General features: G+C 36.7%; 1 protein-coding gene across 11 annotated transcripts in view; it reads left to right on the top strand.

Moving 5' to 3' along the window:
* Positions 1-14,312, top strand: part of SSBP2 (single stranded DNA binding protein 2) — a 324,484-nt gene extending 310,172 nt beyond the window's left edge. For 3 of the 11 annotated variants that reach the window (XR_002522615.2, XM_021939512.2, XM_003899884.5), the window contains 2 exons: positions 3,995-4,093; positions 12,148-14,310. Coding sequence is in view for 10 of the 11 variants with exons in the window: in XM_021939512.2 (XP_021795204.1) it covers positions 3,995-4,093; positions 12,148-12,177 (129 nt within the window). In the remaining variant the exon portion in view is untranslated. Of the gene's footprint in view, positions 1-3,994; positions 4,094-12,147 lie in introns of all 11 variants that reach the window. The other 8 variants (XM_003899886.4, XM_009208711.2, XM_021939513.2 and 5 more) reach the window with 6 other exon arrangements.
* Positions 14,313-15,618: the final 1,306 nt, after the last annotated feature.

Raw genomic sequence — 15,618 nt, 5'->3', positions numbered from 1 at the left:
TCCTGCCTCAGCCTCCTGAGTAGCTGGGATCACAGGCATGCATCACCATGCCCGGCTAATTTTTGTGTTTTTAGTAGAGATAGGGTTTCACCAGGCTGGCCAGGCTAGTCTCGAACTCCTGACATCGTGATCCACCTGCCTCTGCCTTCCAAAGTGCTAGGATTGCAGACATGAGCCACCGTACCCAGCCGGTTTGTTTTCTTAGAAGAAAAGCAGCTAAAGAAATTCTGCAGTTCACATTAATATATCTCACATTTATATTTTTGAGTTTGAAAAAAACATGTATGTGAGAAGACAAGCTCTGATCATATCATATTTAATAAATTATCAAGAAAGTATTTTCAACCTGAAGCATTCTGACCTCAAGAACTTTGGTTCCAGTTAGAGATCCTACGCCATTCACAAGGGAGCTGGTAGATGACTAGAGATCTACACCATCATCTCAGGTGTGCTGACCTGAGTTCTAGCTCAGTTGTACTCACTGGGAGAATGACTGACAGTTTATTCTTTGAGGGAGCTAGCAGAGTCAAAACAACACTCTAGAAAACTCACTGTTGGCAGCCTGTGAGAAAGCAGTTCAAAATCCACTACTTAGAATAATGTCATTATTATTTTATTCTAATTATAGACAGAGCCACAGTTTCTATAAATGTTCACTTTTTTAATTTGAAAATGGAAAAATTTAGAATTTTAAAAAGTTTTAAAAGGTTTGGAACAATTTTTAAGGATGGGAGAAGGGATAATAACTTACTAATTAAGAGAAGATATGAACTGGGCACAGTGGTCCACACTTGTAATCCCAGCACTTTGGAAAGCCAAATGGGGAGGATTGCTTGAGTCCAGGAATTCATGACCAGCCTGAGCAACATAGTGAGATCTCGTCTCTGCAGAACATTTTAAAAATTAGCCAGATGTGGTGGCAAACATCTGCAGTCCTAGTTACCCAGGAGGCTGAGGCAGAAGCATCACTTGAGCCCAAGAGTCCAAGGCTGCAGTGAGCTATGATCTCACCACTGTATTTCAGCCTAGGTGACAGAGACCATGTCTCAAAAAAAAAAAAAAGAAAGAAAAGAAGATATGAAATACCTGCTAGATGAAATCAGACCAGGAAGTCTAACAGGGTTAAACATGGCAGTCAGAGGAAATTGTGTTTGTGGTGTATTATGTGTGTATGTGTGTGCATGTGTGTGTGTGTGTGTATAAACATTCATGTATGACATCATAGCTTAAGGGAAAGAATTTCCAGCTTGAAGAAATGATAAGTGAGAATGTAATAAAATTTCTTGAAGTTGGAATCAGTATAATCCTAACCATATTTTTTCAAGCAAAACTCTTAAAGTAGGGAATAAAGTACACATTCATTGAAATAACTGTAACCGATGAGCCTAATGTATCTAAAAGTAATCTTGTTACTCTTTTGTGCTGAAGCAAGTAGAGTGACTTTTTGACCAACCTAAGTCCTTTTTGTACATCATATTCTTGCCTTATTGATGAAACCTACTGGACATATTACACAAATACAGCTACAGTTAAATGAAGCATACACACAATTCATTGCCACCCACCCTCCTAACCTGTTCTGGGATGGTTTTTGGTACCACTCTCTTAGCTGTCCCTCAGATGCCAATATTGAATGTGCCCTTTAGCCCATATCATCATGTCGCTCAGTGATTACAGACAGCAGAGTTTTCTTAAGACTTCCCACTGAGCAGCTTCTGTTGTTTTCCAATTTTGCGAAGATTACTCTAGTTAAAAACAAACAAACCAAAAAAACCCGATTGTCCTATCACTTCAAGCTTTTCAAATATGGTCCCGTAGGCTGAATAGGAATAGGTTTCAGATATCTGATTTTATCTCAGTTTTGTATGTTGAATGTATCCTTTTAATCTTCCTCTCAGTGTCCTTAAATACCCATCCCCACTACACACACACACACACACACACACATACACACACACACACACAAGAGTATAATGCTGAGCCACCATGCTATGAAGAGGTTGCATGTAAATCAGAAATAATAACTTTGGAAGTATTTTGTAAGTATTTAAATATTAGCAATGCAACGTTACTTTCAAATTCTAAATATTTAAAAATCACTTTGAGTTAGGAATCAGGTTTGAAGTTAGCCAAACTTTCAGAATTATAAATCAAGAAATGATATATGGCAAATGTGCAGCAAAGATTTAAAGCACCCTAACCGAGTCTGAGATACGCTGCTTCTCTCATGGCACTTTGTATTCCACAGGGGGTATGAATGTTACACAAGAATAAGAGGGTTCATTTCACTCCTTTGTTTGACTGTGTAAAATATGCGGCTTCCGACTGCATCCTTGAGTTTTCTTATATATATGTATATATATATTAGATTGTATTTTATTGTAGTATTACCAGTTTCTCCATTATATATAAAATGACAGAAATCCAAAAGAATTTATAAATTATGAGTAAATCTTATAATATTTTTTATAAATTCAGTTTCCTTTTTGAGCTAAGTAAGCATTATCATTCCTATTTTCAAGGTACAGTTTATTTAACTAATAACTTTAATAATTAATGAATTCTAAAATAATGCAGTTAGTTAAATTTTACTTAATTTTTTCCCAGGAAATCAAGATATTCAGATTCATTTCAAAGTATAGTTGCTTTTCTATATACTTGGGTAACTAACATTCTCAGAGAAAAATTAATCAAAAAAACCAGAATCCTCTTTATGCTATTAAAGTATGTTTCCCAAGACCTTGGGGTTTCTTGACATAGAGAGCTCCAATGGACTTCAGAGGATCCTTGTTCTCAGATCCTCCCTGCGGGGTGCACAGCAAGACAAGACACAGTGCATTTCTACCAGCTCATCTACCTGTCTCTGCTTTACATTTTAACCATTTTCTTCTGGGAATACCTCATTCATGAAATGTTAATTTTTATGATACAAATTGTTGTGGTTAAGACAAAATTCTCTGAGCAAATTTCTTTAAAACAAAAAATCTAAAAACTAATTCCAAAACAATATAAATAGGAGTAGCTTAGGAAAAAGTATCTAAACTCTTTCTTCCATTTGAAATAACAAATAAAAATGTTTAACGCTGAAGTTTTTTTTTTTTACGAGTTAATAAATTGGACCTTGAAAGCATTACAGTTATACTACTGTGTAAACATGGTTTATAGTCCAATGTCATTCTATATTTCCTGTTGATGTGGAGTATCAGGTATCCTGCCATGGCTAAAATTGTGCGGTAGTAGTGAGACTAGCAAATTTAAATAGAATATGCAGCAATGCACTGCTAACTTGGTGTTTGATTAGATTGCTAATAGCAGTCATTTTATTTTCAAGGAAAGTTCCAGAGTAAATCTACTCTTAAAGTAATGATAGGAAAATGTTCTAAAGCAGTTTTCTTTTGAGCCCCCTTTTCCTCTAAAAGTACATAATAAATTTTCAAGTCCTGAGGTGTCTCTTGTTCTTAACTACAGTAGTTAGCTATCTTTCTTTTTTCCTTAAAGTTCATGTAAAAATGGTTGAAATAGTGTTATCTGTATACTGCATGTAGAATTAAAAGGAAATGTTTATTAAAACAGTGACCTTTCAAAGTTTGGTTAGTGAAATGACTAAGGGAGTTATTGTTCCATCTTGTCTTATCAGTGGGTAGGATCTCTTCATCATGCCCCTGCTGGGAATGTTTTAAACTCTCCAGAGTTTTAGGAACTCTCTAAGCTGAGGGTGGGAAATTGAATAAATATTGATTCTGAACCTAAGAAAATAGTTGTGGTAGGTTATTGGGGTTTTTTTGTTTGTTTTTTAGATTTTCATTTGGGAAGGCATTAGTACTTGTCAAAGTGCAAAGAATGAAATAGAATACGTGGTAGAAGTCTAAGATTAAAATTATAAGTATGATTTGTCCTTAGGGATGCTGCTATAGATTCAATATTCGAAACAGTACAATGCAAGAGGGAAATTAAAATCTTCAACAATGCCTTGTTTTCTAAATCTTGTTTACAGAATTCTCCCAATAATATGAGCCTGAGTAATCAACCGGGCACTCCAAGGGATGATGGCGAAATGGGGGGAAATTTCTTAAATCCTTTTCAGAGTGAGAGTGTAAGTATTCCTTTGACTATATTGCACCCAGATTTTATTTCTGAAGCTCTTCTGCTAGAATAAATGCATAAAGCCACTTGTACTGCTGTTTATCTAGAGTTCAACAGGTTTATCTTTTAGAAGTCAGGAGAACCTTTAAGTGGAATATCTTTGAAAATAATTTTTAAAACAAACTTTTTCTTTTTTACTCCTATTTTGTGTACATAGTTAGAAAAACCGTAATAACAATTTTCTCATTGAGAACCTCCACTGTAAAGGAACAAACTGGAAACAGGTTGCCTATTTGATACTTTTTATAAGTTTTCATGCTACTAAAGTGTCTCAGGTTGCTGCAAAACTAGGTCTGTTTCAGTGCTGTCCTCAAAATCTAAAAAGTCTGTTCTTACTTTATATAGTAGACCTCACTGGACTGAGGGCCAAATTGGCGGTGTGTTAACCTGAGCTAAATACCCAAGTCACTGCTTGCGTGTGATTGTACTATTACACAAAAGTTCATTCCATTTCTCCATAGAAGTAGACAGAACCAAAAAGAGAAGCAATAAAGTTCATTCATTTAACAAGCAATTACTGAGCACTTACCACATGCCAAGGCAATACGCTAGGTATTGGAGAGACCAAAAAGACAAAATGGTGCCTTTTCTCAAGGAGTTCTACATAATGTAATGATTTTTTTACATTAATATTTCACATTAGAAACCCCAGTGGAATTTTTTAAAATACAGTTTCCCAGAACTCTCCCTAGACTTAGTGAATCAGAATTTCCAGGAGTGGGGCTGGGCATACTTGAATGTGGAAAAGCTTTGTTACTGATGCTGGTGTACATTCTCTGCTAAGAACCACTGAATTGGAATGTAGCATAAAAGATTTCAAAACCCAAATGAATTTCATCTTCATAGAATTCATGCCATCCTTAAAATTTATTGGGGAGGACCTACCAAACTACAGTCAGAATCAGAAGAGAGACTACCCTCATTTTGCCTAATTCAGCATTTACCGGAGGTTATACCATCAGAATTTGAAGCACTGGCTAATAGCACGTCTACATTTATACAGAGTGGCTGCTTTATACAGAGTGACTGTTCCATTCCCAAAACAGAACACAAGATTGAGTGCTCTGTGGATTCTTTTAGTTCTGATATCCACGTAGGACCTTTGCAGGGGACAAGGCTTCCCCTGTTTTTAGACTTCATCTCTGTTAAAATTATGCTGATCTGTAGTTTGTTTTACTTGCAGGCTATATATGATTAGTGAGGACAAAGAATTTTTTTATGTGTAACAATTTACAGTAAAAAAAAATTTAGTCTGTCAGTGATAAGGAAAAACATGAGAAGCTGCATAATTTAAGTCATAATGCTTAAGATTATGGGAATTGTTTTTTAGATCCTGGTTCTTTGAGTGGTTTACTTCAAAACTATGGACAAATTAATTTTCCTATGTTCACTTTTATCTAATTAAAGCCATTGATTTCCTTTTCAAGTAATTTTACCAGCAATAAAATGGCATAATTCAGTGAGATATTTGATAATTCAATTCAGTTTAACATTTTTGAGCCTATTATATGCAAAGCATCAGGTTAAGACCAAGGTATTCTGAAATAAATATAACACCTACTTTCAAAGAATGCAACCCAATAGGAAAAACAGAGGTTTATATAACTAACACATGTCAGATTAATGAGTGCTATAATGTATATATAAGCCAGGTATTTTAAAAGTCAGAGGAAATGATTAATTTGGAGTTGGAAAAAAACTTTTTAAAAAAGATTCCACATGACTTTCACTTATGGGCAGTGAAAAGAGGAGCTCTCCCCTCTCTTTCCTTCCCAAATTTGTCATTAGTGACTGCTGCCTTGTTTAACAGTTGGAAGAGGGGTGCCAATTCAGAACTGGCATCAGAAAACTCACTGAGGCAAAGAATCAGATATGACAGGATGTGGTGGACTTCCTTACACAGAATAAGCACCAGCTTCTCCCTTCAATCCCTAATGAACTATGCACATGGCAGACAACAGATTCTTCTGTGAATATGTGCATTTAGAAACGAGAACAGCTGGAACAGGGCTTCTTCCACCCCTAACTTCTGGCCCACCCTCCCTGCCCCTGAACCTAAGTGGGTTCAATGCTAGACTGCCAGCAGAGTTAGCGGCAAACAGAAGTTCCCTGCTTTCTCTTCCCTCCTTGTCTCTGGTCCCCACCAGAAACGTTGTAAAAGGAAAAATAATTTGATGGTGGACTGAGAAACTGCACCACCACCCTGGAAGGTAGTACAGCCTTGGAAGCAGGTCCACACTGGCTTCTCCGTTCTTCTGTCTCCTGAGAAGAAGGGACTTGTTGTGAATGATATCATTGTTATCTGTGGCTTTCTCTGTCATACTACCATACATTTTTGTTTAGACCTTTTTATAAAGTCAAACAATAAGAGGAGAGAGGAAGAAAGACAAAAGAGATTTGGTGCTGACAAATGTAAGGCTTTGAAGAAGTAAATAACCTTGTTATCCCCAATAAGTTAGCTTTGCTATAATCAAGGAAAAACAGAACCCTTAATGAATTCAGAAAGAAAACATTTTTCAATAAATGAACATGCAAGTTCTAGTGTTTAATACACATAAGTCTGAAAGCACATATTTTTGAGCAGTCTGCCTTTTAAGGATCTGTCGAGTTTTTATCTTGAAGTTAAATCACAGAAGGAGGCCTGGGAAGGGAACAAATATCTATTGAGTACTCTTTATGTACTAGATACTATCCTACTCTCTTCACACTCACACATGCTGCTTCATTCAATTAATATAGAAACAAAAATGCCCAGCCCAAAGTCATAAACCTTGCGGTGCCAACATGCTTGACAAAACAAAATGCAAATCAAAAAATGTTTCACTGCTTAGGTTTTTTTTTTTTTAGATCACAACCAAGACCCTTTATTTCAAGAAACAAAGATGCCCCCTAGTGTTCAAACTGTAAAATGTTTGTTTTGGAAAGTACAGACTACGAAACACCTTAGTTCAAAAAAATAGTTTTTCGTGCTTCTCAAGTGAAGAAAGTAGCTGGTCTTATTTCGTGAATTAATTTAACAAAGTATTTTCCCATGGCACTGAAATATAATCAATTGAGTAAACATGATGTTAAAATAATGGCATCAAATAGGAATTACAAACAAGATGGTAGATTATCTCTCGTTCCCTTACCCCCACCTTTGCCATTTTCTGCTATTGTAAAGAAATCACATCAGCCCCAATTTTTTTATGTAATCATATAAATACTAAATTTATTTCACTTTTGTTTAGCTCAGGGTAGAGGAACTGTTCTTTATTTCTCTCTCATTAAGAAAATAAAGTATCATACAGATGCTTAAACAGAAATGTAGTAAGAATTAAAGTGTTCTTGACATGTATAAACAGAAATTTATACACATTGTTCAAAGACTTCATGGAAATCTCTGGATTTTATGGTACATGAACTGGGCATAATAAGGAAAAAATCACAAGTTCACAGCAAGGCGTGCTATCTCATTTCACATTAAAAGATAAAATAAGTTGGTGTACATTTAAAATAATACCTTTAAGGGTTACATTTTTAACCAAACCAAACTGTAATGCTGTTGACTGCTTTGTAAGAGCCATTTTACCATCTGGTTAAGGAGAGCCAGACTCACAGAATAGTTTTGAAACAGGGCAACCTGATATCACAGCATTTTGGCATAAACATTACAATATGTCATCACATATTGATGCAGCAGTACAATAGAAACATTGAAGTGTGGTCTCAGTACAGTACACCATGAATATTTTATGTCTCTAAATATGATACTCCATTTAACACCTACTCTTCCTTTACTTCTGGAAAATTGTAAGCCACTTTTCTACTACTTTGAAGAATAGTAATCTATAGCAAAATTCCTTTTTGCTTGCCCATTCTATGAGTTTTCCTAGAAACTTTGTTATATCCCCTTATTTCATTTTTTGAAGTAGTTTCAGTAATGGCGGCCGAAGATGAGCAGTTTACAGCCTTAGGAGTGTAAATAGCACTTTGCATATATAGACACCCAGGCATAAATACAAACTATTTTACTGTACTAAATACGTTTAGCATACCATCTTACAGTTATTTGTACTACTCAAAAATTAAACTTTATTAGATGATTGCTCGTTTTTCCTTTCTTTTTTTTTTTTTTTTTTTGAGACCAGAGTCTCACTGTCTCGCCCAGGCTGGAGTGCAATGGTGCAATCTCGGCTCACTGCAACCTCCACCTCCCGGGTTCAAGCAGTTCTCCCAGCTCAGCCTCCTGAGTAGCTGGGATTACAAGTGTGTGCCACCATGCCTGGCTAATTTTTGTATTTTTAGTAGAGACGGGGTTTCACCATGTTGGTCAGGCTGGTCTTGAACTCCTGACCTCGTGATCCACCCACCTCAGCCTCCCAAAGTGCTAGGATTACAGGCATGACCCACCGTGCCCGGCCGGTTGCTCCTTTTTCTGAGTTGTATTGCGTGGAGCTGATGCTTCCATTTTGACTGAATTGGGCCCTCATTTTCTCTATTTTTTTCACTCAGTTTCCTCCCTGGGGCAACCTCGCTCTTTAACTTCCCAACAAATCAGTAACAAAATAACATTTTTCTGTAAGATTGACTTAAAACATTTGAAATATCACAGATAAAAAATGTTAACAGTTGCCAGTGTTGAGATGATAGCAACAAATAAAAATGCTTGATAATAGAGTATATGCATATGTATAGCTTTACATATATACACACTCTTAACAATATATAGTAGAATGAAGGCTATTCTATATTTTTAACACTATTTCCTAACATTACCTGACATATGAATTAACTGGAATAATTTTTTGGTTTTTTTTTGAGATGGAGTCTTGCTCTGTCACCCAGGCTGGAATGCAGTGGCACCATCTCGGCTCACTGCAACCTCTACCTCCCGGATTCATGCCATTCTCCTGCCTCAGCCTCTCAAGTAGCTGGGACTATAGGCACCCACCACCACGCCCAGCTAATTTTTTGTATTTTTAGTAGAGATGGGGTTTCACCGGGTTAGCCAGGGTGGTCTCGATCTCCTGACCTCATGATCCATCCGCCTCAGCCTCCCAAAGTGCTGGGATTACAGGCATGAGCCACTGCGCCTGGCCCCAGAAACTTTTTTAAAAAGCATTTCCCTTGAGGTCCTTTCTGAAATGCTTAGTATCTTTTACTGTTTTACATTATTGACACAGTATACTCAAAAAAATCTTTGTTTTAAAAGAATGATTATCTTTATTATCTGCCCTATTAAATTAACTAAAATTACATAACAACAAAAATTTCAGTTCCTGAGTTGTACTAGCTACATTTCATGAACTCAGTAGCAGTGTGTGGCTAGTGGCTGTTGCACTAAACAGCACAGAATTAGAACATCATCATCACAGAAAGTTATATTAGACAGTGCTGATGGAATCACCAGTATTTATTGTAAGTAACAGTAGCTGTAGCAAGCATAGATTACATTTATCTGTGCCCATTTTGCCATATTACCTGATTTTTTCTACTCTAATAAAACCTTGCTATCCACTTATTTTCTTTTTATTTATTCTTGCCTCTAAACTTTTAAATACCAAAATATAGTTCTGTTTAGCCACAGGCTCTGGATAGTTGAAGCGTGCTGTCATTGTTTATAATGTGAGACGTGGAATCACATTATGTGCATGGGATCAATTGAGTAAACATATTAAATGGTATGATGTTTGTGATGATGAAATGGTAGGATGAAATGTGATGTGATGAAATGGTAGTAAGTTCCCCTCTGACACAGGGTCAGGGATCAGTTCCATGTCATCAGCATTTGTCTATAACTGGGGGGTTTGCTTTGCTTTGCTTTTCTGCTGCTATGATCAAGGGGAAAGGTTGTCTAAACTGAATCTCTTTTCTTGTTTCTGGCAGCCTCCCTCTTTTTTTTGTTCTCCTATGATCTGTCTAAAAGTCTCCCCTTTTAATCACCTTATACTCACTATAATCCTACCTACAGGATCAGTTCAAGTATGTAATTTCACTTTCCTGTACTGAAACACTATAGGCTGTGAAGTGATTAACAAGTATTAATAGATTTTCCTTGATGTAATGCATGTTTAAAGGATTAAACAATCCTCTTCCTATAGTCCAGTGACCCTTTTCCAGGCCTAATCACCCACCTTTCCTCAGGAACAGTGCATGCTTTTGGTTTGAGCCCTAATGACATCTGGCCCAGACATGTGCCAGCTGAGCCATTGCCCCTCTGTGCTCTTCCCTGGGGAGTCCTTACATCAGTATACACCTATATGTCCTTTCTGATTTCTGCAGCCGGTCTCAGCTTGTCTAGAATTCACTTCATTTTATTCTCTTTCTGCCAACTTTCTGAAAAGTTTGTGCTCCCCTACCCAGGATTATCACAGCTTCTGGTTAGGTTCCTGGAGCCTGGGACCAATCCCTTTGCCTTTATCTGCCTTTTTCCAGGAGGCACAATTGTTATTAGCATGTTGAAGGTAATTGCCTTTTACCCTGGTCCTCATGAGCTTCCAATAAAACATTTAAAATATTTCACATTTCAGGGTCCACATTTATATTTTAATTTAGAAACTGTCTTCATCCAAAGAGTCTTCAATCCCACATGTGGGATTAGATGCCTCTCCCCACAGCTCAGATAGTCTAGAGCTGTGTTGTTCAAAATGTAACCACTAGCCACATGTGGATACTCAAACTTAAATAAATTAAAAGTAAATAACATTAAACATTTAGTGTCTTGACTGCACTAATCACATGGCATGTGCTCAGTAGGCACGTATGGCTAGTGACCTCCAAGTTGGACAGCACAGACCACAGAACAGATATGTCATTGAAGAAAGTTCTCTTGCATGGTGCTGCTGTAGAACTTTTCTGTCACAGTCTATTCCCCAAGAATATGAGGGTACAGTGGCACAATTAGCAAAATAATTGCTCTTTATTTCTCTCTAAATCATTTTTGAAACCATTTTTTTCCAAACCTCTGAAACCCTCACCTTTTATCATTTGTCAGCCTCATCAAACTGACAAGTCAGCATGTAACAATGATGTTCCTACTCACGTGCAAAAATGACTGGATTACAGTTAGAGTCACAGGCCGAGCACAGGGGCTCACACCTGTAATCTCAGCACTTTGGGAGGCCAAGGCGAGCAGATTGCTTGAGCCCAGGAGTTTGAGACCAGCCTGGGCAACATGGTGAAACCCCATCTCTACAAAAAATACAAAAATTAGCCACGTGTGGTGGCTTGTGCCTGTACTCCCAGCTACTGGGGAGGCTGAGGCGGGGGGATCACCTGAGCCCAGGGAAGTCAAGGTTGCAGTGAGCTGAGATCACTGCACTCCAGCCTGAGTGACAGAGTGAGACCCTGTTTCAGAAAAAAAGATTACAGCACAGATTATGGGCAAGATGCTTAAATGCTGCAGTATAAATTAGTTTCTTAAGTATTTTCAGTGCTTTAATGAGAGCTTCCCAGGGCCAGCTTGCAGTTGTTTTTGTTTTGTTTCCCTAATATTAACCTAACACTTGCTGAGCACTTTCTATGTATTCAATAAATACTTGGTTTAGGGATTTTATATCTCTTCTTCCCCAAGTCCCTTTACAGATAGGGAAACTGAAGTCAAGACAGGTTAGGTAGCCTCCTCAGTTTACAAGCTAGTAGGTGGCAAAGACTAGTCCTCATACTTACTTAGTTATGATCCAGCCTTGGACTAAATTTACCCAAGGTTTTTACAAGTGCCTGCAAAACATCAATCTGTCTGGAGGGAGGAGGCAGAGGGACTGGGTAATGATCAGCCTTCTGGGTGCAGGGAGAGAATAGAACTTGATGCTTTCCAGGGGAAATATTGAAAATTTCAGTATTAGGTTAAGTCTGTATCAGTTTACTTTTTTTATAGTTTCTTATTTTATGTTGTATGAGATGAAAAGCTTGCACATAAAAGATGATAAGAAATTAGAATTCTTCATTTCTGTTGTACCAAGAAGAACCTTAGTGATCTCTAAAAGAATTGTTGTTAAAATATGGATTCTTCTTTCCTTCTAGTACTCCCCTAGCATGACAATGAGCGTGTGATCCATTACCAAGTCTCCTCATGAAAACCACAGTGAGTCAGCCCTTCACAGAACTACTACGGAAGAAAATTATTCATCACAGTGTACAGTTAAACAAAGGAATCTCAGTCACACCAAACCAACCTTTTTATTTCCTGCTCTCTCCCCTCTTTTGTGAAGAAAGCGGGTCCAAACGTGATTCAAACAACTGTACGGAGTGGCATATTAGAATTGCCCTAAACTGAACTGCAAATAATTATGTGTGTATGTATATGTGTGGGAAAGAGAATGTACTGTATATGTGTATGTTATACAGACATATACACGTACATACATTGACCCACAGGACATTGTAAAATATTATCACATGACATCTTAAGTAGAAATAAGTAGGGACTTTTATTCCATCCTTTTTTTCACGTTTACATTTTAATTATTACAAGTTGCTCCTGCCCCCTCCCTGAACTATTTTGTGCTGTGTATATCACTGCTTTATATAAGTTATTTTTTAAGGTGAACTCAGATGTTATGGTTTTGTAAATGTCTGCAATCATGGATAGGAATAAAATCGCTTATTTGAGAGCTTTCATTAAATTGCGTCTGATGCAAGTTATCCTGTGAATCACAAAGTGTACTGTCTCAAAAAATAGAAGAAAATGTGTCTTCGTCTTTATGTTGAATCAAACAATTTCTCAGTTACCTTCAGTGAAAAGTATTTTTTAATTTTTATTTGAGATAAACACTTCAAATCAGTAAAAGCTTAACTGGGGCCTCACACAGTGTATTTCTGCAATAACTGCTTTAAACGGAGTTCTCGATTTGTTTGTCTTAGATGATACAGAAATCACTAAATAGCCCAAATCACTTAGACCATAGCAATAAAGTGACAGGGGTTGTCGTATTTTTAGCAACATCTTTTCTCTTTAACATGATGAAGCCCAAAAGTGATAACAAAACCATTTGCTTGAATTTGTCACTTCTCACCAGGAATACTAGAGGTAAAATTTTAATAACATACTAATGTTAAATGGTATCTGGTTTTTATCCAGACTTTTTGTGAGCATATTCATGTAGACACTAGAAGTAAATACATTGAATGAGACTTTGGGCACAAGGGAGAAGAGAGTTGTTAGCACTCCTGAGGCCTCTGGAGTGCTACTTTTCTATCCAGGTATCTTGCTTGCTACCAGCAGAATTGACTGGTATTGGTTCTCACTCGCCAGGGAGCGCCTGCTCTGTTCCTGGGATATAAGGCTTTTATTCAGAAGCAAATCATTGATAGTGACTTTGCTTTATCTAGCCACTGACTTCAGCAGGCTAAAACTACATTGTGTAACTGCCTGTTCAAAAAAGAATGAGTAAATGTTTTAATAAAAAAAAAAAATCTACTTCCCTTATGAAAGCACCTTGCTCTATGGCACTTTCCAGATCTTTTGAGGTTTTGTGCTTAATAATACATACATACACCAAAATCACAATAGAAAGATATGAAGACTTTAATTTTAGACTCTGAAAGATAACTGGGTGATCCTTTATGTTAAAATTGTGATACAAGCAACCATTGATAAATACCAACTATGAATCCAAACTCCAGAGACTGAAAAGCATTGTTTAATCGCAGGTTAAAGCATTGTTTAATCGCAGGCTTTCTCTTTCCTTTAGGCTTATAGTATCTAAAGTGAAAAATTGGCAGTATATAGTCATGCAGCTCATAATCACATTTCAATCAACCACAGACTGCATATACAACAGTGGTCCTATAAGATTATAATACCATATTTTTACTGTATCTTTTCTATGCTTAGAAACACAAATACCATTGTATTACAGTTGCCTTCAGTATTGAGTACAGTAACATGCTGTACAGGTTTGTAGCCTGGGAGCACTAGTTTATATTATATAGCCTAGGTGTGTAGGAGCCTATACCATCTGGGTTTGTGTAAGTACACTCTATGATGTTCGGACAAGGAAAATACTGCCTGACAGTGCATTTCTCAGAATGTATACTTGTCATTAAGTAACACATGACTGTATTTGCTAGTTCCTGATGACTGACTTCTCTCAAATTCATAATAATTTAGTCCTTGTAAAAATAAAGATTTTGCCTGTGCCTAACAGGGATACTAGGCAGAACTGTTGAGGAAAAAAAAAAAAAAAGCTGAATTGAATGTATGTTGCAGATTTAAACTATAATAAAATGAGCCTCAGTTAATCACACACAGCGTTCAGATGCCTAGGAGTGCACACCGGAGAAGAGCCTCATGCTGTCAGCCTGCAGAAACCTTTCATGCAAATTCAGATGAAAAGGTCTTTACCTCAAGCGAAGGTAACCTGAATGAAGGTGACAGTTTGTCCAGACACCTGACTTTACCAAGAAGAATTTTGACTTTCATTTTTTATGACAATCGTATAAAAACTGACAGCCCTTTGATTATTAAGTTTAATCTTATAATGCTAGAATTTTCAAACATTTTGTTAACTCTTCTCCATTATTACTGATCTTGAAGTTCTTTTCTTTGCCTTCTGAGAAGGTATTATTTCTTATCACAAAGAATGATGAATCTGATTTTATCTGCCCTTATTTTGGGGGTAATACTAGAATATGAATTGCATCATGATCCCCATTATTTGTAACCTAAAAGTAAAATTCGTTTTTTTTGTTTTCAAGGCAGAGCAGTCAATTCATTGTAAGTATTCATTTCTTTTTTCTTCTTGGAGTGCAGATTAAAAAGAGTTACTTTAGATTTAAAAATTTCCTGGAATAGTTGAAAAATTATTTTTGAGGAGAAAATTGTATCCAAGAAACCCAGAATGTAAGGATACTTGATTTTTATAACCAGATAATTCTTTCATGCACTGAATGGAGGACAGTATATCTGTATATTAATTTTTGTTTAGATTTTGAATTATTTAACCCTTATCCTTTTTTCTTGTAATAAGAGTATTTAATGTTTTTCTCTTGTGTTTTCCATCTTTATCAATGCATTTGTGTTGGTCTTAATGTATACTACCTGTTCCTAGGGTTATTTTTTACATATGTCACCTCACAGTAATAATATCAGCAATTCTTGCTACATTGAACATATTAAATACACATGTAAAAGGCAAAAGTACGCAGTAGGTAAAAACATTAACTCTTGCTACTCTGCTTTGCATTCTGCCTAACTCACTGCATTTGAAAATACATGTCAGATTCTTTCTGAGGTATTTTTTATCCTTAACTACGTGTCTTACAGCAAAGTTGCCCATGGGAACAAAGGCTATAGGGTGTCATTGATCTTGTAATACACCGCATTTTGATGGGTGAATCTTACTAGTACTCCTTTGAAAATGTTCCAGTGTGGACTCAGTTGCTGATGAAGAGGAAGTTCACAGCTAGGAATCCAAGGTCAAGATTTCTCAATTGCCAGCTGGGCACTCACGCCTATAATCCCAGCACTTGGGAGGCCAAGGTGGGCAGATC

Source organism: Papio anubis, chromosome 5, assembly GCF_008728515.1.
Source record: "Papio anubis isolate 15944 chromosome 5, Panubis1.0, whole genome shotgun sequence".
In the NCBI taxonomy this organism is placed as follows: Eukaryota; Metazoa; Chordata; class Mammalia; order Primates; family Cercopithecidae; genus Papio; species Papio anubis.
This window is presented reverse-complemented; position numbering and strand designations above follow the sequence as displayed.